This window comes from Bos indicus, chromosome 8 (genome assembly GCF_029378745.1).
Source record: "Bos indicus isolate NIAB-ARS_2022 breed Sahiwal x Tharparkar chromosome 8, NIAB-ARS_B.indTharparkar_mat_pri_1.0, whole genome shotgun sequence".
Lineage (NCBI taxonomy): Eukaryota > Metazoa > Chordata > Mammalia > Artiodactyla > Bovidae > Bos > Bos indicus.
The window spans coordinates 86930123-86956916 of NC_091767.1; the positions used below are offsets into that span (position 1 = coordinate 86930123).

General features: G+C 41.9%; 1 protein-coding gene across 6 annotated transcripts in view; it reads right to left on the bottom strand.

Annotated features, from left to right (window-relative positions):
- Positions 1–1235: 1235 nt before the first annotated feature.
- The window catches only part of SYK (spleen associated tyrosine kinase), a 109460-nt gene continuing 83901 nt past the window's right edge, over positions 1236–26794 (bottom strand). For all 6 annotated transcript variants that reach the window (XM_070795177.1, XM_019966624.2, XM_019966623.2 and 3 more), the window contains 7 exons: positions 24877–24964; positions 22991–23168; positions 19050–19259; positions 18002–18191; positions 8360–8500; positions 7103–7215; positions 1236–3858 (listed from right to left, as the gene is read on the bottom strand). In XM_070795177.1, the coding sequence (XP_070651278.1) occupies positions 3786–3858; positions 7103–7215; positions 8360–8500; positions 18002–18191; positions 19050–19259; positions 22991–23168; positions 24877–24964 (993 nt within the window). In that variant the 3' untranslated portion in view covers positions 1236–3785. The remainder of the gene's footprint in view (positions 3859–7102; positions 7216–8359; positions 8501–18001; positions 18192–19049; positions 19260–22990; positions 23169–24876; positions 24965–26794) is intronic.

A 26794-nucleotide genomic window follows, 5' to 3' on the forward strand; every position in this document is an offset into this window, starting at 1 on the left:
GCTGCGGTGACTCGGGCATTTTTAGAATATGCAGCCCCGCCCCCGATCCCGCCTCTGCGCCTAGCACTTAAGTGTGCCAGGGCAGTCAGTGGGTAACCCTCAGCTGCAGTTTTGCACATCAGGAGGCTGAGTTTGTATGACTCCCCCAAGGTTAGTGCTGGAGACCACCTGTCATGCTCTGCTTCGGGGGCAACCCGCCAAGGGGCTGTTTGGCGGTCTGTGTTGTTCCTGTCCTGGGGCCGTCTTGACCTCAGGGCTCACCAAGGGAGAGTGAGGCCAGTCAACCCAGGTCTCCTTCAAACCTCTGCCTGCCAGGAGCCGGAGAAATTCTAGTGGGCCTGGAGGGAGGCTGGCAGCCAGGAGAGACTCTGGTACTTGACCCTGGCATAGAGCAGGTAGAAGAGAGATGACGAGCCACCATTATATCTCCCACGGCAGGATGTCTGCCTTACACTTGCACTGAATTCCAATGAAGTGGTCGTTTGCAATAAGGTTCAGTGTACATGTGTGGCCTGTGTGTTTATGAGGTATGTTACATGCAAGGTATGTGTCTATGTGATGGCCATGCATGTGTGTGTAACCTCCTTTAAAAACAGGGAATGGGTTTCTTTCCTTGTCACCCCCAGGGCTCCCTAAGCTATGTGTACAGAGAAATGGAAAGTTCACACCCACAGCCCTGCTCTGGCCCCTTTTGGGATTTCTGTCTTGTCGGCCCACATCCCATTAGGGTACATTGTGAGCTGCAAGGCTCTTGCTGGGCAGACCCCTGCCCGTGAACAGAGGAGCTCAGTGGCTTAGGGCCCTCATCAATAGGCCTTTCCCTTCTGTGCATGGCAGAAACTTCCAGATCCACTCCCACCAGCCTGCAAACATCCACCATTTTAGACCATGGCTGGGGAATTAACATTGTTTTTAAGCATGCCGCACGTTGGACATGCTGTTCGACAGTGTATTTGACAGTATACCTGTCCTATTTGGGGCTTCCCAGGTGGTGCTGATGCTAAAGAACCCACCTTTCAGTGCAGGAGGTGTAAGAGACACAGGTTTGACCCCAGGATTGGGAAGATCCCCTAGAGGAGGAAATGGCAACCCACTCCAGTATTCTTGCCTGGGAAATCCCACTGAGAGAGAAGCCTGGTGGGCTATAGTCCCTAGGGTCACAAAGAGTCGGACATGACTGAGTGACCGAGCACACCTATCACATTTTAATTACATCCATGCAACTCATCACAAAGCTCATTTAAATGTTTTATTAAAAATTACAGTTGAAAAAAAGTCCAGTGACAAAAGATTGCTCTTCTGAAATGAATGGAGAATACGACGCCCAGATTAACTGGTCAGCTGTGCTCCTTGGGAGGCTGGATGCCTGACAATCCAGCAGTCTGCCCCACATGTGAAAACCCAGGTGGGGTTCTGTAGTCATCGGTTGGGAGTAGATGTGAAGTCACCATCCAGTGGCAAAGGCAAGGCTGATACCAGCAATTGCAGGGAAAGAACAGGTTCAGACAAAAAGCATTTATTATTTTAACCACAGAATGAATTATGTTTCTTTTACAAAAACTTTTGGTCCCACTGAGGAACAAGGTGTTTGTGGCATCAGCAGACAATTGATGCCGGCCAGGGCAATGTGTCCATCATGCTGTCCTTTTGTTCCTGTTAAACGTGGACTGAAAGGTGAAGGCACGTGGAGTGAGCCCATATCAGGGTAAAGATGCTCAGAACCATCAGAAGGGCAGTGTGCATGTGAAAGCCCAGCCCAGGCCAGATGCCCCAGAGGAGGCTCTAACCTTCCAAATTTTGCTCATTTACATCACAAATCCCTCTTCTACAAGGTTGCCTCTCCCTGTGTCCCCTCCTCTGTGACCCCAGGGGAAAGGAGAGTTATCCATAACACAGGACACAGTTTTCACCAGATAAGACATGGACATTGGCCACAGGGGGAATTCTACACTCAGGTCTCTCTCCACTGGGGGCGAAGCAGAGGACAGAGCGGGAGGGGGAAGCACTGGCTGCCTCCCAGGCTGGGTTTCTCTTGCCCACTAGCATTCTAGATGGTCTTCCTCCCCAGACTCCGGGGAGGGGTGAGGAGATGCTAGGCAGTGGACAATCCCACCAGAAAGAAGGAAAGAGCTCCGCACACTTATTACATGCACATCCCTTATTCCTGTATTCATGTGGCCTCAGCTCAGACACACTTTAGGGCCGAAGAAGGACCCTGGGAGTCCAGCAGTGTGTATGGATGGCCTCTTTCTTAGATGCCATCCTTGCTTTATCCACATCTTCCTCTGATAACTCTACACAGCCTGACCATCTTTATAATTTCAGTGTGCTGTGCATTGAGTATCTGCTCAGCACGCAGGGATCCTCTCTTTAACACAGTGAATAAACCACGAGGTGGCACGATTCCAAAAAGCATGGGCAGGTTCTGAAAGTTTCTTAACACAAGTTCCACCAGGGGAGTCATGTCTTTGCCTGGCTAAGCTGGGGTGCTGACTGCTGCCTTTCTCTGTTCCCAGCTTCCCTGTTAGGAAGTGGGGCCTCCTCCTCTGGCCATCAGCTGGATGTAGATGCAACTGATGATGAGATGGTCTGAGTTTATGTGTCTTGACAGACCTAAGAAGGATGGCCAATTAACACCTACCTTCAAGGGCTACAGCAAACCTGATATCAATGAGCTGATGCCCTACATATGATCAAACAATAGTCAGGATTAACAAGAAGTAGGGGACTAGAAAAGATTTCCTGGGTCTTGTAGCTTCCACTGAAAATCATACTCAATGAGGCTTACTTGTGGGCAGGGCAGGGTCTTTGGCTTTATTTTGAATTAATACTTGCTTCAGAAACTTATCTTTAGATGGCCTTGGCCAACAGGTTGTCCCTTACCATGAATACAGAGAAAGTCAGGGAATTCCAGCTGCGGAAGAGGAAGCTTGGCTAAGCAGACAGCAGCCCGCAGCACCCTGCTGTTTGTCCTTGGTCAGACCTGAGATGATGGGCACCTTCTCCTCTACTGGATCTTTACAAAAAACCTTCTTTATTAGTCTTCAGTCAAGTACAGCCTTCTGAGAGTCTGAAGGAGAGAGGCTTTTGCGGGGAGAGTAGGCCAAGCCAATTCATTCTAACAGGCCCTGTTTTCCACGTAGACCCAAACTTTCTGCCTCAGAACACACAGAGCAAAAGCAGATTTTCCCTGAACTGGGCTACAGGCTTAGAAATAGCACTGATGCAGCCTGATTTTTGTTTGTTTTTAAGCCTCAAAGCACTTTTATTGGGGAAAGTTTTTCAGTGGCAGGACTCAGTCTCAGGACCTGTCAGAGCCATGTTTTAGAGGCAGTCAAACCCCTTCTCCTCTCCTTTCCCTCCCTGGCAGGTGTCACAAGCCAAAGGCGTCCTCCAGAAATTGCAGCCAAGGTGGGCAAGAAGGCTCAGCACGCCGTGGTGATGCTTGGTGTTCAAATGCAACCCAGGAGCCTGAGAACTGGAAAATGAGAAAGGAATTTGCAAACAAATCCTGCAAACAACGTGCCACATGGACAAGAAACGCACACGGATCCATAGGTTCCTTAGTCCTGCTGCCTGTCTGTCTGTCTTCCCACCGCTTCTCTGGGACGGGTTTACTTTGTGGAGGGTGTGTTCCAGGACAGGCTTTGGGGGAACAACAGTCACGGACACAGTCCACCTGAGCCGTCTCTCCCAGTGGGCAGAGGGAGATGAAGGCTCAAAATCAACGCACTAGAAAAGTCTTCCCGCAGCCGCTCATCTTCTGAAAGAAGGCGTGGGAGCCTTTAGTTAACCACGTCGTAGTAGTAATTGCGCAGCCGCAGTTCCACAGCTACGAATCCAGGCCTGTTCTCCACGCTGCAAAGGGAAGAGAGGTATTACTGTTTGTTATCAATGCTTGTGAAAAAGCGCTGATCACAGCTGGGGCCTTTGCAGGCCAAGTGCGAGTGGAGTGGAAGCGCCCTCTGCTGGCTTCCTCAGGAACCCGCAGTCACAGCACACCCCTTCTCTGGGCTCAGGTGACCAGAAGTCTCTGGGGAGCAGTGTCAGGCCCACCCTAGACCCACAGAACTAACCTGCATACAACAGAGTACCCAGGTGACTCCTGTCCACGTAAGGTGGGAAAATTTTGTACTCAGAGTCAGGATCTTTAAACCCCACTTTCAGAGATGGTCTCTTTATGATCTAGCAAAACAGAATGCATCTGAAAATACTTAGTTGATCAGTGTGCTGTAGATATACATTTAACACTTAGCTCCTAATCTTTTTAAGACAAAAATGTGGGCACAATTTAAGGTTGTGCCCCAGTAGATGGCTCTAGATTTTCTGAAAACATGCTGCTATTACACACCGTAATGTGGCAAGGTCTTACTTTTGTCACTGTTAGCAGGTGAGGCGATGGTGTATGCAAACCATGGGTAAACGTTTTTAACAATCTGCAGCCTCTAAACAAACATTTATAGGCATCTCTGTTTCCTCTAACATGGGCATACTGAACAGGATCAGCTGAAAGCAAGTATTTCTTAAAACTCTGAGAATATGTCCTTGCTTGGAAGTTATTTTATTTTGCAAGATTTTTGGCAATATTGCAAGTGGGTAAAATTGCCTAGTAAGTGACACAGAACTTGAGGTTAAACTGCATACACTGTCCACATTCAACCTTTTTGACCAACAACAGCTGCAACTTCACTTGGTTCAGTCTAGATATGAGAGAATAGCCAGGCACCCCACATGGGGACCAAAAATCACTCACTCACTGTTGTAAGAGCAGTGGTTTCTACAGAACCAAAATGGGCTGTTCTAGCAAATGGCATCAAAATAAATGGTTGCACTCATGGTTTTCATTTGCACTTATGGTTTTCAAGAGCAAGCAATAAAGCTGCTTGAAGTATGTCATCTGTGGTCATGGTTAGAGACAAAAGCTTCCTCTGTCTCACTGTGGGAAGATGTGTCTCCAGCCACCAAGGTGTGTGCAGGAGTGGAAGTGATGGCCAAGCCTGGGATGCAGAACCACAAGTGGAAATGTGTCCACACAGAGGGAAACCGTCCCTCCTGCTGCTAAGTTTCTACAACTAAAGAGCACAACCTCATCATCTTTGCCAAACAGGGTGCTCTCCTCTGACCGAATGCACAAAAAGTCCCTAAGAGTCTTACTGTGAGGGTTTCATCCACCTAATAGCCTGTACTGGGTGCCGTGCTTAGTTGCTCAGTCGTGTCCGACTCTGCAGCCCCATGGACCATAGGCCGCCAGGCTCCTCTGTCCATGGGATTCTCCAGTCAAGAATACTGGACTGGATTGCTATTTCCTCCTCCAGGGGATCTTCCCGACTCAGGGATCAAACCCACGTCTCCTGCATTGCAGGCGGATTCTTTACCGTCTGATCCACCAGGGAAGCCCATGAATACTGGAGTGGGTAGCCTATCCTTTCTCCAGGGATCCCCTGACACGCCAAGCGAACTAGTGTGGGGAAATAGGAATAAAGAATGACCCTCAGCAAAGATGCCTGGTCAGGTTTCCCATAGAATCTCTCCTTTACATTACGGGCCAGGCTGCTGCCAGGAGGCCAGGGAAACTCTGAGCTTCTGCAGAGGAGTGTGGCCAAGGGTCCTGTGTGCTTGCCGGTGTCCCGCCCACTTCTGTGTACCCGGTCTGGGGTGCTTTTGTTGCTCTGACCCTGGTGCCCAGCAGCCTCCTTCTCTTCTCATTTCCTGCACTCAAGTTCCTCAGCCTGCAGTTCTCAATTGGAACACCCCTTCCTAAAAGAGGCCAATATGGACTTGTCAATGGAAGTATAATCCCCACCCCTGGCAAATTCTCTGTGTGTGTGCCGTACTGTACTCGGTTGCTTAGTCGTGTCTGACTCTTTGCTACTGTATGGTAGTAGGGTTCGACTACTACCAGTCGAAGTAGTGTCCAACTCTATGTGCCTGTAACCCTCCAGGCTCCTCTGTCAATGGAATTCTCCAGGCAAGAATATTGGAGTGGGTTGCTATTTCCTCCTCCAGGGGATCTTCCCCACCCAGGGGTGGAAATTCTCTACTCTCACTCAAAGCTCCCTGTGGTTTGCTCTGTAGCACCATCACAATATGTAATCATGTGTTTAAGTGCTTGGTTAATTTGTTTCCTGTTCGCCCAGCCCAGAATTGTTGACTTCCATGAGGAAAGTTGATCTTTCCCTTGGCTGACCCCGGGTCATTTTTAGATAATAAAGAGATTCTTAACTTCCATTCCCAGCTACAGTCATGAAAGATGCTTCCTGGGATGTTGCAGAATTCCAGGTTACATCTGAAAGCACTTAGAATATCCATCATCTTGGAGATGCTTCTGCAGCATCAGATGTCATACCTGAGAAGAAACCTGATCCTCAAAATATTAAATCTATTGGCAGATATATGAATTCCTCCTGATTACAGACCTGCATCTTTTCCAAGCTACAAGGGCTCTGCAGCACACTTTAGTGCCAGAGGGATGGAGACCCTGGCCCTGGGTTTCTCCACAATGCACATCCAGGCAGCCAAACCCAGGCAAGGTCAAAGGCCATGTCCCTGATTCTCAGGGGCAATGCGTTTCCCTGGCCAGCTGAGCTCCCCTGCACATCACGTGCCTACAATGTCACATGTGCTCTGCCTGGAAGGCCACTGGGGCAGACTCTAGGGCCACTGTTTCAAGTTCTGAGTCACTTTGGGGGAGTGCAACCTGAGCCAATCCATCCGTGATCATGCCTCAGGCTGAAAGGTGATCAGGAATTAGGACAGTATGACATCTCCCTGCTAAATACTTCCATCATCTTCTCTTACCAAACATGGCATGTATCCCCAGACCAGACACTTAAGAACATTTGTTTTTTATTTTGAACACCCCTTAACCCTGATATCATCTACGTTTAAATTTTTATACCTGGAATTAGAGTAATTGTATACTCTTTGGACTAAAGAACAGAAGTGTATGGTCCAGGAAGCAAGACCTGTCCCCGATTGTTTGTTTGAAGGGAGCCGACCCCTGATTCATGAAAAGGTAGCATTTATGGTCCTTATTAGTGCCTGGCAATTCCATCAGCCTCCGGAGGATTGGGCTAAATGGCAGGAAGGGCTAGGTACTCACTCATAGGTCCAGCACAGGGTCATCAGCTCGTACATCTCTCTCGGACACCCTGGTGGGCACCCCATCCTCTCTCCTTTCTCCAGCATAGCAGAAACTTCACTGCCTTTCATTCCCTAAACCAGGCAAAACCAAGCACAGCATTCAGCAAAACAAAACAAATAGAACCCATCCTTGAAAACAAACGAAAGAGTAGATGCTGTGTGACTTCAATTATATAAAGTACAAGAAACAGAAGCACCTAACCTATGATGCCAGGAATCAGGTGGGGTGACCCTTGGGGTAAGTCTTGTGCATGTAGGGGGAAAAGGGAGCTTTGGTTTCTGCTTTGAGGGGCTGGCTTTATGGGCATGTCCCAGTTATGAAATTCCATCAAGCTGTAGCCTAGGATTTGTGCACTTTTCTGTATATATATTTTTATGTGAAAAAAAAATCTTAGAAAAGATTACTGAATTGCACATTTGCAAATGAGAGCAGCCATTATTTTTATTTCAACTCTAATGAATGTTGATTTGGGTACATGTTTAAGTAAAATTCGTATTTTAAGGCAGGATGAAAAAAATTAAATATAAAATCCTCTCTGTGTGTTTTGACCTCCTCTCTCCCTCCCTAGTGGGCAGTGTGTATCTGCAGTACACATTAACCAGAGCTCCTCAAAGACAGGAGGACCTGCTTGACCACAGAGATCTATTTTCTTTCTCTCTTCTGACACTGGCAATGTCACTTCTTTAAAAAATAGTGCTCTTTCTTAGCTCTGAGGGGGTCGTGGTGACTTGCTGCTCCCTCTGTACATGCTCACCTGGACTGTGTATATCCCTAGTGAATGAGTATGTCATTTTGATGTATAATCTTTTGTCTCAAAAGATCTTGTCTCTAAGACTGTGCCTTTGACTTTTAACAGGTGGAATAACTCTCAATGCCTTCTAACAATTTGCTTCCTGGGTTATGAGCCTCAGTTTGGCTCAGATAAAATTCCCTTTTTTCCTTCTGAACTTGATAGTTAACTGAATTTTTGTTGACGTACGAGTGCATATTTATGTGTATAATAGACAATGAAAAAAAAACACACATTGTCCAGATAGTTTCAAATATTTCTTTCAGTTTATAATAAACTGAGATCACATTAGCTCTGCACTCTCAAAAGATACAGACTCAGGAAGGGTGACCAAATTTGATGTTTTTCAGGGTCCTGTAAAGATAATCTGGTGCTTATCTGTTCTGACAGCCTTATAATTAGGACACGAGGCACAAGTAACTCACCCGATATGGCTTCTGCCCGTAGGAAAACGCTTCCCACATTAACACTCCGAAGCTCCAAACATCACTCTTGCTGGAGAACTTGTAGTAGTTGATGCATTCCGGAGCGTACCACTTCACAGGCCACTTTCCATGGGTCTGGGCCTGAAAACCAGGCAAATGGAGATGTTCCATCAAGAATAAAGTGATGGACACCGTGTCTGTTCACGGCAGCACTATTCACAACCGCCAAAGGCGTGAGCTCCCCGAGTGTCCGTTGACAAGTAAACGGGTACACAACACGGGGTATATTGATATAGCGGATGCACATCTAAGAAGGAAGGGGGTTCTGACAGATGCCATAACATAGATGAACCATGCAGTTACCTTGTGTTATGCTCAGTGAAATAAGCTGGCCAAGTCACTAAAGGACTAATACATGATTCCGCACAACTGAGACCTCTGGAGTCACAGAGACAGAAAGTAGAATAACTGTTGCCTGGGGCCAGAGGAGGGGGAGAGATGGAGAGCAGCTGTTACAATGGGTAGAGTTTCAGTTTGGGAAGATGAAAAGAATTCTGGAGAGGAGTTGTGAGCAACGTGAATGGACATTACTGAACTGTACTCTTGAAATGGTTAAGATGGTAAAATTTATGTTACGTATGCTCGTGCTAAGCTGCTTCAGTTGTGTCCGAGTCTTTGCACCCCTCGGACTGTAACCTGCCAGGCTTCTCTGTCCATGGGATTCTCCAGGCAAGAATACTGAAGTGGGTTGCCATTTCTTCCTCCAGACGTTATGTATATTTTACTGCAATTTTAAAAATCAATACAATCACGACTCACAAATGCCTGTGTTTATATATATATTCTGTCTGAATCTTAAAATATGATTAAATCTTAAAGTTTTAAGGTTTAAATATGTATTTTTAAGATTCGGACTGAAGTTTTTGTATCCTCGAAGTCTCTTTCTCTCACCTCTTTGGTTGCTCACAGCTTCTTGGAGTTTGGCATGACAATGCAGGAGTCAGGCCTGAGTGTTACTTAATGGTTTTTGGGCTGTTTACAATATATTTAACTATTATTGTACATTTGTCCACAGTTTTAAGTCAGCCCTGATTATTTTGGGGGAGAAGATTTCCTAGTATCATTTAAAACAAAGTTGCAAACTTTCTAATTTAAAAAAGCAAGTGGTGGTAAAAAGATCAAAATTTTGCCCAGAAAAACCCTTTCTGAGGGACATGAGGTTCAGTGTGACATGGACAAGTCTTACTACCTCCCCTGGAAGTCACTATAACCCTGGTGGCATCTCTTGGGGTGGACAGAGGGAGGCCAGCTGCGCTATGGTGGCCAGAGGGGGACAACTCAGGGATTTTAATCTGAGATCTTCTCTAAACGGCACATTGCTTATACTTCTGCCTCATTCATTTTATGCATTATTTTTAGATTTTGATTTCAGATTTTTCTGAACAATCTAGTCATGTATGTTATTTGAAGTTTATTCTGAATTTTGATTACAAGATAAACCTTTGACAAATCCTAAACATGAGGGAAAATGAGTCTCTTTCCACCACAGACTCCAAGTCTCATCAACAGAGACAGCACATTTGATTATTTTTCTTGAGTCCTTCCAGAAAAATCTATATACAAGTATAAATAAGTAATACATGCTTTTTTTGAGAGGTAATCAAGCTACAGGCATATACTTCTTATACTTTACTTTTTAATTTTTCTACTTAGCCATGTGTCATAGATATATTTCTGTCAGCACTTGCAAAGGAAGTCACTTTTAGAAGAGTTAATTGCATGCTTTCCATAAATCTGCTATGATTCATCTAGCCAGCCTCCTGCTGAGAGGTCATTAAGTTTTTTCCTGATTTTCGCTCTTACACATCACGCTGGAGTGAACATTACTGACAGTGTGTATTTGCCCTGTGTATGGAGTACTTGTAAGGAGCTGCTGGATCAAAGGGCATCTGTATTTATGGTCCTGGTGCTGCACAAGTCCATGCTGCCATGCACAGTTCTCCAGGAGCCCAGCTAATTCGCTTCTGCCACTATCATCTCTCCTTAATCTTTCTTAACTTTTTAAAGTTTTTCATTTCACTTTGTTTTCTTAAAGAAATTCTTCATGTTCTCATTTTTTCACATGTGTTCAGTTTCTTTAGGCTGCTTCTCACATGGCTTTTTTTGGATACAGTGTGATGACTGAGACATGTATATACTGCAAAATATTTACAACAATAAAATTAGTTAACACATCCTTCACCTGACAAGATTACCATTTTTTTGTTGTTGTTGTTGAAATGGTGAGAACATTTAAGATCCACTTTATTAGTAACTTCGAAGTTTACAATGTAGTGGACTTCCCAGGTGGCTTAGTGGTAAAGAATCCAGCTGCCAATGCAGGAGACCCAGGTGATGTGGGTTCTATTCCTGGGTCAGGAAGATCCTCTGAAGGAAATGGCAACCCATTCCAGTGTGCTTGGCTAGAGAACCCCATGGACAGAGGAGCCTGGTGGGCTACAGTCCATGGGGTCACAAAGAGTTGGACACAACTGAGTATGAGCACATACAATGTAGTGCTCTTAACTCTAGGCTTGTAGGTTAGAGCTCCAGAATTTATTTTATAACTAGAAGTTTGTACCCTTTGACCAATATCTTCTCATTTCCCCCACCTCCCAGCTCCTGGCAACCACAATCTACTCTCTGTTTCTATGACTTTGGCATTTTTTAGATTCTACCATACAAGTGAGGTCTTATAGTATTTGTCTTTCGCTGACTTTTTCCACTTAGCATAATGTCCTCAAGGTATGTCTGTGTGCTGTGCTGTGCTTGGTCGCTCGGTTGTGTCCAACTCTTTGCGACTCCATGGACTTTAGCTGGTTAGGCTCTTCTGTCCATGGGATTCTCCAGGCAAGAATACTGGAGTGGGTTGCCATGCCCTCCTCCAGGTGATCTTCCCAACCCAGGGATCGAACCCAGGTCTCCCTGGGTTCATTGCAGGTAGATTCTTTACCATCTGAGCCACCAGGGAAGTCCAAGAATACTGGACTGGGTAGCCTATCCCTTCTCCAGGGGATCTTCCCAACCCAGGAATTGAACCAGAGTCTCCTGCATTGCAGGTGGATTCTTTACCAGCTGAGCTACCAGGAAAGCCCCCAAGGTACATTGATGTTGTTTCAAATGGCAGGATTTCCTCCTATTTTATGGCTGGATATTTCCCATGTATTGTCTACAGTTTTAAGCCTACTCACACATACACACACATGCACACACTCACACACACATCACATTTTCTTTATCCATCATCTATTGATGGATATTAGATTGTTCCCATGTCTTGTCCATTGTGAATAATGCCGTAATGAACATGAGAGTTAAGATATCTTTACCAGATAGTGATTTCATTGTCTTTGAATATATACTTGGAAGTGGGATTGCTGAATGATAACAATAGTTCTATTCTTATTTTTTGAGGAAACTCTGCATTGCTTTCCATAGTGACTGTACAAATTTATATTCCCACCAATAGTGCACAAGGGTTCCTCTTTCTCCACATCCTCAATAACATTTTCTATCTCTTATCTTTTTGGTGACAGCCATTTTAACAGGTATGAGGAGACATACGGTGGTTCTGATTTGCATTTCCCTGTTGCTTAGGGATGTTGAATACCCTTACACGTACTTGTTGGCTATTTGTATATCTTCTTTTGTTATAGAAATATAGGAAAAATAGAATCTTTCCATTCTGGTCCTTTGCCATTTAAAAACTGGATTATATGGGTTTTTTTGCTACTTAGCTGTATTGAGTTGTATGAGTTCCTTATATATTTCTGGTAATTACCAATTATCAGATAGATGGTTTTCAAATATTTTCTCCCATTCTCTAGGTTGACCTTTAATTCTGTTGATTGTTTCTTTTGCTATACAGAAAACTTTTTTGTTTGATATAGTCCTGCTTGTTGATTTCTGCTTTTGTGGCTTGTACTTTGGGTTTCATATCTAAAAAATCATTGCCAAGACCAGTGCTGAGGAGCTTTTTCCATATGTTTTCTTCTAGGAGTTTTATAGTTTCAAGTCTTACATTTAAATTCATTAATACACTTTGAGTTAATTTTTGTGAGTGTTATAGTCCAGGGGTCCACTTTCATTATTTTGAATGTGAATATCCAATTTTTGAAGAGTATTTTTCCCCATTGGATATCCTTGACTCTCCATATCAAATATTACTTGACTATGTATGCGTAGGCTTATGGGCTCTTGCTTCTGTTCCATCGGATTTCATGTTTGTTTTTATGTCAGTACCACACTGTTTTGTTTACTATAGTTTGGTAGTATAGTCTAAAGTCAGGAAGCATAATGCATCCAGCTTCATTATTTCAGAGGATTGCTTTGTCTATTGAGGGTCTTTGGGGTTCCATATGAATTTTAGGATTATTTCTTCTATTTTTGTGAAAAATGGAATTCTTGTAGGGATTTGTATTGAATCTGTAGATGGCTTTGTGTAGTATGGTAATTTTAACAATATTAACTCTTTTTATCCATGAACACAGGATATCTTTCCATTTATTTGTGTATTCTTCAATTTTTCATCAATATCTTTTTTCAGTCAGTAGATCTTTTAACTTTCTTGGCTAAATTTATTCCTAAATATCTATTGTTATGATGCAATTGCAAATGAAAGTTTTTCCTTCATGTCTTTTTCAGATAGTTCACTGTTAGTGTATAGACGTGCAATTGATTTTTGTATGTTGATTTTGTGTTTTGCTATTTTACTGAATTTGTTTATTTGTTTTCACAGCTTTTTGATGCAGTCTTTGGGTTTTCTATATACAATGTGGGGGTTAAACAATGTGGAGGTTCAGGGTGCCAACACTTTATATACTCAAAAATCCATGTATAACCTTACAGTTGGCTCTCCATCTTCATGGTTCTGCATCTATGGATTCAACCAATAATGAAATATGTAGTGCTATAGTACATACTTAGTGAAAGAAATCCGTGTGTAAGTGGATCTGCACAATCCAAATCTGTGTTGTTCAAGGGTCAACTGTATAAGATTATGTCATCTGTCAATAAAGACAACTTTATTCTACCTTTCAGGTATGGATGCCTTTTATTTCTTTTTTTTAACTTGAGGTAACTTTGATACATAAGGCTTTTCTCCCCCTAATTGCTCTTGCTAGGACTTCCAGTACTGTTTAATAAGCACTCATCTTATTCCTGATCTTAGATAAAAAGCTTTCAACCATTTTCCACTGAGTTTAACATCAGTTGTGGGCTTGCATACATGCCCTTTATTGTGTTGAGGTATGTTCCTTTTACACCAAACTTTATGAGACTGTTTATCATGAAATGATGTGAATTCTGTCAAATGCCTTTTATGCATCTAATGAGATGACCATATGATTTTTATCTTTCTTTCTATTAATATGAGGTATCACATTTACTGATTTGCATATATTGAACTATCCTTGCATTCAAAAATAAATCCCACTGGACCATGATGTGTGATCTTTGTAACGTGTTGCTAAATTTAGTTTGCTAGTATTTTGTTGAGAATTTTTGCATCTAAGTTCATCAGGGATATTGGTCTATAGTTTTCTTTCCTTGTATCTGGCTTTGGTATCAGGATAACATTGGCCTTGTAAAATGAATTTGAGAATATTTTCTCCTCTTCCATTTTGGGCATTAATTCTTCTTGATATGTTTGATAGAATTCTCTTATGAATTCTGTTAGGTCCATTTGGTCTAAAGTATAGGTCAAGTCCAATGTTTCCTTAGTGATTTTCTGTTTGTATGACCTATCTATTGTTAAAAGTGGGGTATTGAAAGCCCCCACAATTATTGTATTGTTATCTATTTCTCCCTTCATATATGTTAGTATTTGCTTAATATATTTAGGTTCTCCAATGTTGGGGCGTGTATATTTACTATTATTATGCCTTCTTTATGAATTGACCCCTTTGCCATTATAGGATGACTGACCTCCTTTGTCTCTGGCTAAGGTTTTTAGATTGAAGTCTATTTTGTATGATACAAACCTAGGTACATTTGCTACTTTTTGGTTTCCATTTGTAAGGGATATATTTTTCCATCTCTTCACTTGGAGATTTTGTGTATCCTTAAAGTTGAAATGAGTCTCTTGTAGGCAGTATATTAGCTGGGTCTTTTTTTTTTTTTTTGGTCCTTTCAGTCACTCTATGGTTTTTGATTGACAAATTTAATCCATTTACAATTACAGTAATTATTCACGGGTAAAGATTTACTAATATCATGTTATTGTTTTCTGGATATTTTAGATTTCCTATGTTCACTTCTTCCTCTCTTGTTGTCTTCCTTTCTGATTTGATGATTTTCCATAGTGGTATACTTAGTTTCTTTTGCTCTATCCTTTATGCATCTACTGCAGGTTTTTTCCTTGTGGTTACCCTAAGGCTTACATAAAATATCTTACAAATATAAATCTATTTTAAGGTGATAACAACTTAACTTTAATTGTATCCAAATACTCTAACCCTTTCACTCTTCCCCATACATGCTATGTTTTTGATATCACAATTAAAGTTTTTTATATCATATATCCATTAATAAATTATTGTACCCATAGCTATTTTTAATATTTTTGTCCTTTAGCCCTTATGCCAGCATTAAGTGATTAACATAACACCATATTACAGTAATGGGGGATGCTAAATTTGATTAGATATTTACCTTTATCAGTATGCTTTATATTTTCATATTTTTCATGTTACTAATTAGCATCCTTTTATTTTAGCTTGAAGAATTCAGAATTTCTTATAATATAGGTCTAGTGGTAATATACTCCCTCAGCTTTTTTTTTTGGCTGGGAAAGTCTTTATCTCTTCATTTCTGAAGGACATAAAGTGTTCTTTGGGATATATAGTATTCTTGGTTGGCATTTTTTTTTTTTTCTTTCAGTACATTGACTGTATCATTCTACTCTCTTATGGCTTATAGATGTGTGCTGAGAATTCTGTCGGTAGCCTTAGGGGGAGCTCCCTTGTAAGTGACAAGATTTTTTTATCTCTTGCTGCTTTTACAATTCTTTTTCTGATTTTTTGACAGTTTTATTATTGTGTGTCTTGGAGAAGATCTATTTCAACTGAATTTATCTGGGACCTATGAGCTTCATGAACTTGGATGCCCAAATCTCAGATTTGGGAAGTCTCAGTCATTATTTCTAAAAACAAGCTTTCTGCCCCTTTCATTCTCTCTTCTTGGACTTCAATAATACATAACTCATTTCGCTTTATGGTGCCCCATAAGTCCCATAGGCTTTCCTCATTCCTTTCTTTAAGACAGTTTTTTGGTTGTGTTGAGCCTTTGTTGTGGTGTGCAAGCTTTCTCCAATTGCAGTGCATGGGCTATCAAGCTGTGGTGCATAGGCTTAGCTACCCTGAAGTATGTCTCTGACCAGGGATTGAACCCATGTTACTGGTATTGGAAGGTGGATTCTTAACCACTGGACCACTGGGGAAATTCTGAGAGAATCAATTCCTTGGCAGGTTGATAAGAAGTGTGGGGTCCCTGAGGAGAGGAGGAAGGGGTCAGGGGCTCTTGAAGCAGAGACAGGGGTCTGGAATTCTTGAGGCTTTCCCTTTCCTGGTGAAGAGAACTCTTTCTAGCTGGGTTCTCGCCTGGCACTGAGAAGTAATGACCTGAAGGATGGGATGATGCAGGCAAAATGAAGTTATTGTTCTTTCCTTTTAGTGCAGTTATTCTCATGTTTTTCATTCTGCTGTGTTGCTAAAGCTTTTTAAGTGGACTCCAGAGTTCTCTCTGGAGCTCTGTGAGATGGTGAAGGACAGGAAAGCCTGGCGTGCTGTAGTCCATGGGGTTGCAAAGAGGCAGACATGACTGAGTGACTGAACAACAAGCTCTCAAAGCTGTTTCATTCATGGATAGCTATTTGACCATTGATCATTTCTGGAGGACAGAATCTGGATCTCCTACCCCACTGTCTTGTTCCTGATGCTTTGCCTTTTATTACTACACTATCTTCTACCTTTTCTTTCCCTTCTTTACAGACTTTCAGAGATCTGCTTGTTCCCTTTTCAAAATATGCTGTTTAATATCTGTGGCAGTTGAAAAAATTGACCCTCATGTTCTTGGACATTCCTCCCTTCTGCCTTGAATATGGGTGATCTGGGGTTGCTCTGACCAATAGAATAAGTGGACAAGACTCCTAGACAGTTCCTAGGCCCTGAAGTTAAGAGTGTGACAATCTCTACTTCCTGCCTCTTGAGTAACTTGGTCTCAGGACCCAGTTGCCATGCTGTGAGGAAGCCCAGGGGTACATGGAGAAGTCACATGTAGATAAGTTATTGTTAAATGGATACAGACCAGTGAAAGTCCCAGATCATGGCCCATGCCAAATCAGTCATTAATGGTGTGAATGAGCAGAGTGGAAATAAATCCTCCTGACCTCTTGGAACCACCCTCATGACACTGTATGGAGCAGAGATGCACCATTTCCACCAAGCCCAGCCCACACTGCAGAACTGTGAGTAAATAAATGCTTGGTGTTGTTTTAATGCAACAAGTTTTGGGACTATTTGTTATCTAAACTTCTCTGTCTCCTCTTTAAGCCCTTGCTTTAGATAGTCTGTATTTTCTTCTTCCTACTTATATCATGAAGTGCATGTTCCAAAGTGTCTCTAACTTTAAAATCTATTTTTTTCTGGTGTGTATGTGTGGTTATTATTTGAAGGTTATTGTTTCCTTTGCTCCATCTCCTAGCAGTCCCATCAAAGGGATCATTTGATGCTTTACACATTCTGTCTCATTTCTGAAGTGGCTTCTCTGGGGCCAGCTTGTCTATGAAGAATGGAGTGAGGAGCTGTGATGGGAGCTCTGCTTCTGCTTCTCAGCCTTTGTGCTGACCCTTCACTGACTAAGATCTGCTATCCATCACCAGCTGCCATACCTACTGCTGTCTCTCAGAGAAAGCATGGGTGGGTGTATGTGGTCACTTAGGTGTCTTCTCCAGCCACTTTGTGGTGTGGCACTCAGGGAAACTCCACAACTCTCATCCTGCCATTCACTAGTTAGATCATCAGGGTATGTCATCTATTCCTGAGACTTCTGGACATTCCCAGGGTCATGAAGAGTTGAGAATGTGTTCTTGACACCCTTTTCTACTATCTGGTCTCTGTTACATTTTCCAATTGGCCAGGGTAGACTCTACATACACTCTGTGACTGAGTTCATATGAGGATGGGGCTTTTTTTACTTTTTTCCCTTCTTTTACTTGCTATTAGTTCATTTGAGGATTCATAGAAGAGCTTTGAAAAATCCTACTAGAGTCAACCTGTCCAATACATGTTTTCCAAAGTAATTTAACAAATGAATTCTATTCTTGTTTTTTCCAGCTGAATCATCATTAATACCTTGATTCCCCATTATTCTAAGGAACATAGTTTGGAACATACTATTCTGAGTAAATCTCAAGTTGTGACATATTAGACTATTTCCATCTTTTTAACAATAGAATCAAAGCTTAAGAAGAACATTTCTTACACAGTTATTTTTCTATGGGGAAATTGCTTCTTGAAATCTTACCAAAATAAAATAAAGAACCATATATTTGCATTTCAGATTTTTACTACCAGCTGCTCTCAGTGGTGGGTAAGTTGTTCATACCTTGTAGTAGTTTTCATCAGCACGAAGTGCTTTGGAAAGTCCAAAATCACTGATCTTGGCATAATGTTGAGTAACCAGCAAGACATTCCTTGCAGCCAGATCTCTGTGCACAAAATTGCATTCTTCCAAATATTTCATTCCCATAGACACCTGATGAACCAGCTCTATGATGTTTTTATCCTTGACATGCCTGAAAGTCACACATATGTCATTAATGATAGTGAACAGGAGTCCATTTCAGAACAACCAACCATGCTTCTTATACAGAGAGAATATGAACCAACTTATTTCCTATTCTTCTAAAGCAAGAGTCATAAGTGGTGGTGACTGGTATTCAGCTGCTAGAATTTTCAACATGTGCTTTGAATTACATGAAAAGCAGTATAACAGGGTGGTCAGACCTGTCTCATGGAGAGCCAGGGTTCAGTTAGAACCCTCTTTCCAATATTGAAAAGGTAAGAACAGCAACCTTGAGTCCCAGTGAAGTACAAACAGGTGCAAATGGGATAAAGTAATCAGTGGCTATTGTTACGACTTATTCCTCATGACTCTCTATCTCAACCATGGCTGGAGATGAGCATAGCATGATTACTCCATTGATGGTTGCAATGAATTAACAGCAATGGGTATTTTCAAAAATAATTACTTATGGGAATGCAGTAGTGAGCCAGATATGTAAAATATCACTGATTTCCCATATAAAATGTTTATTTAATTGTTTCTTTTAAAAGAGCACATTCTTTCTGCCTGGTAAGGGGAGAATGCTTGCCAAGATAGTCTAGGGCTGACTCTATCACCAGGCCAGTATGACATGAGCAAAGGAGACCACATTGTTGAATTAGAGTTTTTCTTTATAAATTAAGAGCTAAAGAACACTTAATCCAAAGACTACAGCTCTCAAACCTCCCCACTCAAGGTCCCTGATTGTGGGCCAACTCTGGGAAGGCACTAGAGGAGACAAGGGTTCTGGAAGAAATCAGGCTATGATGTTCATTGGGTAGACAGGCCCTGCCCCTCACATATAAGCTGCTGAGGCACCTAAGGATACCTGTTCTGTTGTAAATATTTGTTGAGTGGACCAAGTTCTGCCATCTCCATGACCAGCATCCAGGACTCAGCTTCACATATCCCTATCATGCGCACAATGTAAGGGTTGTCAAGCTGCTGCATGACATTCGCTTCTGCTAATAACTCATCCTTAAGAGCAGGGTCATTGGCCTCATTTTTCAGGATTTTCACAGCCACTGTTTTCACAACTCTGCAAAAGAAATCAGAACACATAAGACACTTTTCAAAGTGGCTCACGTATAATTATCTTCCATGAAGCATAATTCCTGTGCTGGAAATGATGATATGGAAATACCTGCCACAGAGTGGAAATGTGTCTGTTGTACATGGCTAATTCTTCAATCATGTTCTCTCATTTTGTAGACAGGGAGTAATACCTAATTAGCTGAAAATAATGGGAGAGTGCCGAAGAATATCCCAACCAACCAGAAAGCTGACACACTGTAGAATATTTAAATAACTTTTAAATAAACTTTAAAAACTATGACATGCATGGATTCCAGTAACATCTTGAGATTTATCACATTATTATGTATAATGTATGTAATTGCAACATGCCTTTAATATGTGTTACAATGAATTTCCAGATGCAGAATTAAAAAGCATGCACTGTTGAAGCTTATAATTTACAAAACACTTCTAAAAACTGAGTTTTGTTCATTTCAAGCATGCTTCAAAATGTTTGAAAAAAACTAATTGTTTTCCATTTTTGAATAAAAGCATCATCTAAGTCGTGTTTAAAGTCTTGAAAATATCCTGACATAGTGGGGCTTAAATAAATAAATAGCACTTAACTATGTACAGTTTGAAAAACTGCATCTTTTCATGATAAAGTTTCCACAAATGCAGGAAGTATAACTCTTTTGTTGAACTTCAAAAGTAGAAAATAAAAACAGAAGTATCAAATAAAATAGGTTAAAAAATATAATAACAGAGTAAGTCTGACATACATTTGGAAAAGAACATATAGCTGCAGTGTAGAACTCAAGAGTATTTACACATTACACACAAGATGCAGTTCCTACACAGATGGAAGTATAGAACTTATCCAGTACCCAAGAAGCCTCTGCATCTTCCTCCTGAGATCAAGGAAATATAATCTTATGCCATCTCTAGATAGCTTATTGTTTTACCTTTCACATTTCAGTCTACCATCCATCTGGAATTAGTTTCACGTATGGTGTGAGGTAAGGGTCAAAATTAACAAGCATAAACCTCTTGATTCTTCCAATGTTTAAGGAAGAAAGAACATTCACAAACTTTTCCAGAAACAAAAAGAGGAAGGGAACTCCCCAACTCATTTTATGAGGTTATCATTAGCCTGATGCCAAAACCGACAAAAAAATTACAGGAAAATAATTTACTGATATCTCCCATGAATGTAGATGCAAAAATGCAAAGGGAAATATTAGAAAATTTAATTTAGTGCTTTATGAGAAGGATATAATGAATATATAATTCATAAGATCAACCCTGGGATTTCTTTGGAAGGAATGATGCTAAAGCTGAAACTCCAGTACTTTGGCCACCTCATGCGAAGTGTTGACTCATTGGAAAAGACTCTGATGCTGGGAGGGATTGGGAGCAGGAGGAGAAGGGGACGACAGAGGATGAGATGGCTGGATGGCATCACTGACTCGATGGACGTGAGTCTGAGTGAAGTCCGGGAGTTGGTGATGGACAGGGAGGCCTGGCGTGCTGTGATTCATGGGGTCGCAAAGAGTCGGACATGACTCAGCGACTGATCTAATCTGATTTGATCTGATCCAGGAATGCAAGTTGGGTGAAACATCTGAAAATCAATCAGTGTAATTCATCCATAAACACAACAAAGGAGAAAAAGACTATCAGCAGAGGAGAAAAAGTAAACCAAAAATGTAACACACATTTACAATTAAAAACAAATCTCTCAGAAAAGTAGAAATAAAAGGAAACTTCCATAATCTGATAAAGAGCAGCTACGAACCTACCGGTGAAATATTGAAAGTTTTCCGCCTGAAATCAGGAATGAGGAATGTGACCACTGGCACTTTTATTTAACATTGAACCACAGTTTCTAGTTAATACAATAAGGCAAGGAAGAAGTGTAGAAGTATGAGAATTGGACGGGATGAAATCAAACTCTTGTTATTTATAGATGATATATTTCTGGGTCAAACAATACACAAATAAACTACTGGAAATAATGAGTGAAAAATAATAGAAGACTTTAAGAAAAGTTGTTGGACATCAGGGAAACAGACAAAATCATATTCTTGCATTCAAGCAAGCCCAAGGAATAGCAAGTAAAAATTTTAAAATTATACCACATATAAAACCAAAGATACTAAATACCTATGAATGAATCCAGCAACTAAGCTGTGCAAGACCTTTACACAAAAAACTAAATAATTTTGCTCAGAGAAATTAAAGACCCAAGTAGATGGAAAGATGAGTCATGCTTATTGATATGAAGACTCAATACTGTAAAAACATCATTTTGCCCCCAGTTAACCTATGTGGCCTTTCCTCTCCCCACATCTCTAGTTGAAATTATGTATCTATGGTCATGTCCATGTCAATTTGTATATTTAATTAAGCAAGGAATTGAGTATCACAAACAAGTTGAGAAAATTTATACCTTAATACAGGATAATTTGTATTCATTTTATAAAATAATGGACATATATTAATTTATTTAAAAGTAAACATAGCAGTCATATATCTATATATATATGACTTTATATATCTGTCATATGTCATATATATATATATATACACACACACACACACACTTGGACATAACTTAGTGACTGAACAATAACATATATATACACATATATAAACACATATGGTGAAAGGCGTATGATTAAAAGCATGTTTCTGTGCCTACTCTTGCTTGTATTTTTGACCCTTTTATCTGCTCAAGGAAAAAACTGTATACAAATTCCTTAAATTTAAAATAGCATCAAACAACCAAACCCAATTATATTCATATCAGTAACTTCCTAGCTTGGACATAGATTTTCAGAGGATTTGTTTCAAAGGACTTTAGAAACCAATTTTACTGAAAATTCCATGACAGATGCCTTCTAAGCACCAAATAAAGTACAAAGAGATTTTTAGTAATCTAGCAATTTTAATTGTTATATACTACATACTAGGGTTTCCAAGGTGGTGTTAGTGGTAAAGAACCCTCCTACCAATGCAGGAGACATAAGAGGCATGGGTTCAATCCTTAGGTTGGGAAGAGCCTCAGGAGAAGGAAATGGCAACCCACTCCAGGATTCTTGCCTGAAGAATCCAATGAACAGGGAAGTCTGGCAGGCTACAGTCCATAGGGTTGCAAAGAGTCGGACCCGACTGGAGCACCTTAATACACACATGCACACACATAATACATACTGTTCTTTGAAATTATAGACTAGAGCAGATAAATAATTATACTAATGATACTTGTCATCAAGAATTTTCTGGCTAAGAGAAATGAGACACAATTTTTAAAAATCAAAGAAAGTAAGTGAAAACACTGTTATCAATGAATGATTGCATCTTAAATAATACATATGTGCATGCATGTGCATATAGAGACCTGAAAATTATAGACACTCAGGTTTGTTAACGGTTGCAGTGTTTGAGTGGTAAAATATGATGTTTTTATTTTCTTATGTTTTCATTGACTCTATTTCTTAATTTGCAATAAAGGACACACAATACATCTAAACTATTACATACACAGTTAATATATATAATGGACGCTTTCATTGTAATTGTACCAGAAATGAACAAAAATTATACAGTCAACCACAAAGGATTTAGCCATGCCACATTACATTTTGTGTCTGGGATTAAAAGAACACGATACATGTATATATGGTAGTTTCTAGAATGTAAGCTCACGTGAAAATAAGTGCAGGGAAATGGTGCAAACTTTTGACTTACTTTTTCATCTGGTAATAGCCCTTCTTCACAGTCCCAAAGTTCCCAGAGCCCAGTTCCTTGTCCTCCAGGGTCAGCAGCTTCCGGTCCAGGTAGACCTCCTTGGGCCGGATCTCCTCGGGGTCTGCATAGGGGCTTTCGTAGACCTCAGTGTCCATGGGCAAGGCTTCTCTCTGAGCTTCTGAAAAGGAGTTAGGAAGCTGGCAGCCTGTGAACTTGATCCCACGTGAAATTGCCGTGTCCCCTGCTCTTGCCTCCTGGGGTCATGCCTTGTCTTTCATGACCTTGTCCCCTGCTCTTGCCTCCTGGGGTCATGCCTTGCCTTTCATGACCTTGTCCCCTGCTCTTGCCTCCTGAGATCATGCCTTGCCTTTCATGACCTTGTCCCCTGCTCTTGCCTCCTGGGGTCATGCCTTGCCTTTCATGACCTTGGTTATCTTGGGCATTTATAGCGCCTGTGAGCACAGCCTTTCCCAGCGATGGCAGGGTAGGAAAAAGACCCTCATCTTTGTTGTTCTTGACCCCTGTTCTTGCACTAAAGTACATCAAGAAAGAGTTTTCCTGTCAGCAGCAGAGACAGATGTGCTCAGCCACGTCCAAATCTTTGGGGTCCCATGGACTGTAGTCTGCCAGGCTCCTCTGGAATTTTCCAGGCAAGCATACTGGAGTGGGTTGCCACCCCCTACTTCAGAGGATCCTCCCAACCCAGGGGCTGAGCCTGTATCTCTTGCCTCGCCTGCACTGGCAGGTGGATTCTTTACCATTAGCACTCCTAATGGACTGTGGTGCCTTTAAACTCCGTCTGAAAATCCTGGCCCTCCTTCACTGAGAGGCGGGTTCTACGTCACCTCCCCTCCATGGCTTCTGTAATCATGTCCACCGATAGAGTACATCAGTAGTGATGCTTGTGATATACTCAGGCCAGGTCCTAAAGGCCATGCACCTTCTGTCTGGGTTGCTGGGACTCTTGAAGCTTCAGACTTCATGCAGTTGTTTAACTGCCCTGGCTCCTTCTATGCTGTGAGAATGCCCCAGCCCGTCCAGGTGGAGAGACCAGATGAAGAGTCTCTGAGGCTCCATATCCTGGAGATGAAAGATGCTGGCTGGCCTCCAGTGCCTTGGTTCTAGTCCCACCATGGTCTCCACTCCTGCTAGCCCAGCTCCACCCCCTACCTGCCTGTAAGAGGCCCCATGCTGCCATGGCCCCGTTCAGCCTTGCCCAGATTCCTGATCTGCATGAGATAATTAAATAACTGTTGCTGATTTAAGCTACTAATTTTGGGGTTGACTTTTTGTAGCATTAAATAGATCAGGTTTACCAACTAAAACAAAAACCTTTGGCAACCTAGAAAACCTAAGAAGCTGGTCCAGAGGCCCCATTTCTGACCAGTCTTGTAGAGGCCTCGTGAGTTTGAAGGGGTGCTTCCTCTCCTGCCCTCACAGAATCACTGCAGTTCCCTGAACATGTCTAGAATCCCAAAACTTAGACGTTTCTTCAGTTTTTACCAGCTACCCATTGCTGGACCTCCATCTGAATTTACTCCTGGACACAGACATCTTTCCAAGAACAGATCTTAGAAATGGAAACTTTAAGTAGCGTCAGTTATTACTGGAAAAGGTGAAATATTCTGAAGCAGGGGGTTGGAAGGATATTTTCAACATGGCTGATTTATTGTGAGGGAGGCTGTACAGACCATTTCATCCAACAGACACCACTACTCGTAGACACATGGCATATTCCACCTGCCCCCAGATGACAGGATCACTCACTGCTAAGCAGGGCCTGTAACAGCTGCTGACAGCAGGGTGAGCCTGCCCTGCCATTCGCAAGGGACTGTGGGAGGCATCCTTGCGCTGTGAATGCCCAGGACCAAAGGGGCAGCTCTTACCTCTCTCGTTGGCCCACGGTCCTCGTTCTGGCTCATAAGGGTTGAATGTTGTAGAACTATCCACCTGGTTCCCTGAGGATGTGCGGGTCTGAGGCACACAAATGATAACAGCTCATTTTTCTTCATGAATAACACTGTTGAGTTGGCCTGCATACTAATTTTTATTTTCAAATAATCACATCTTAACTTAAGCAGGGAAGACAAAGGAAGGAACCAGGAAAAGAGACAGGAAAACAACAACAACAGCATGGCTTATCTCATTCCCCGGGCAACTGATGGGATGCTGTGAAGGCTAAATAAAGCTCATGCTTCTATAACAGAAGGGGCCTGCAGGGATCCCAGAGGGTGTGTGAGAGAATTAACCAGAACTGTTTCGGTGGAATTCCCACCTACTTACTTGCCCTTTCAAATCCTACTTCCACTTGCTAAAAGATGCTGAGGATTTTCATTATCCCCTTGGATTCATTCTCCTCCATTAATTCTTTCTAATATTACAGAGAAGTTATTGAAAAACAAACATTAAGTATCCACCAGCTGCTTCAGCCCACTTCCCAACTTTAAAGCATCCATGAATTCCCAGTATCCACATGTATCTTTACAATCTGTGGAGATCTAGCAACATTTGGGTAGATGCCAGAGGGTAGTGTGGGTCTGGTCAGTAAGCTAGAGGTACCAAGATGAAGCGGCTGCTAGCATCCCAGGGTCTAGTGCTCCCCTGTTAATTGTCACTACTGTCATCATCCTCATCTACCAACCCTTTGAGACAGGGAAGCCTGATTTTGCTAACCTGAAGGCAGGTATTTCTTCCTTGTACTCAGAGCAGGTAACTGACGCAGATAAAAAAGCCTTGCTGGCCATTATTAATGGCAACCTTTCCTTATTATTTATTTGATTTGCATCAATTTGCAGCAGGAAATAATGGAGGGAAATCCACTGTTATATTTCTATATCTTTTCCCTTCCAAAAGTCTCCATCTCAGTGGAGATCCACCTTTCTCCTCAACTAAAAACAAAGGTGTGTGCTTAGTCACTCACTCATGTCTGACTCTTTGTTATCCCATGGACTGTAGTCCACCAGGTTCCTCGGTTCATGGGGATTCTCCAGGAAGAATACTGGAATGGGTTGCCATGCCCTCTTCCAGGGGATTTTCCCAACCCAGAGACTGAACCTAGGTCTCCCACATTGCAGGTGGATTATTTACTGTCTGAGCCACCAGGGGAGCCCAAGAATACTGGAGTGGGTAGCCTATCCCTTCTCCTGGGATCTTCCTGACTCAGGAATCGAACCAGGGTCATCCTGCACTGTAACCGGATTCTTTACCAGCTGAGCTAACTGGGAAGCCCCCAAACAAGAATATTGCTACTAAATTTGGTTCACAGAAAAACCATGGTTCAAATTATCTTTTTGGCATGAGTTGAGTAGAAAGAAATTTTATATACCCACTTTTTTTTTTTTTTAGCAGTGCCCAAACACTGGCCATGAAGAAATGAGATACTGCCATATTTTGGAGAAATTTAGAGAAACAGACAGTAAGCTGAATTTTACACAGTCGCTTATCTACTGGCACACACAGAATGTTCACCTGCCTTCCTGACATCCCCAGCTCGGGATCCAAAAATACAGTAATGAAGTCACAGTGCATCACTTCTGCGACATGGTCACTTGTGCCTGAAACTGTCTTCTTGCTGCTTACCGAGCTCTATAGAGCCCTGGCTCACCATTGCAAAGGCCCTTCTGACAAGCTAAAGGACATCCACTCTTATGTGTCAATGGAATGCCACTGTATCCATTTTCTGATGACTATCTCAGCATTCTTATCAAACTGTTTAATAGAAACAGCTGTGATGTATCAAGAATGAAAATAGAATATAAGTCACAGGGGATATAATCATTTATTCACTGCACCAGAGCTTGGTTG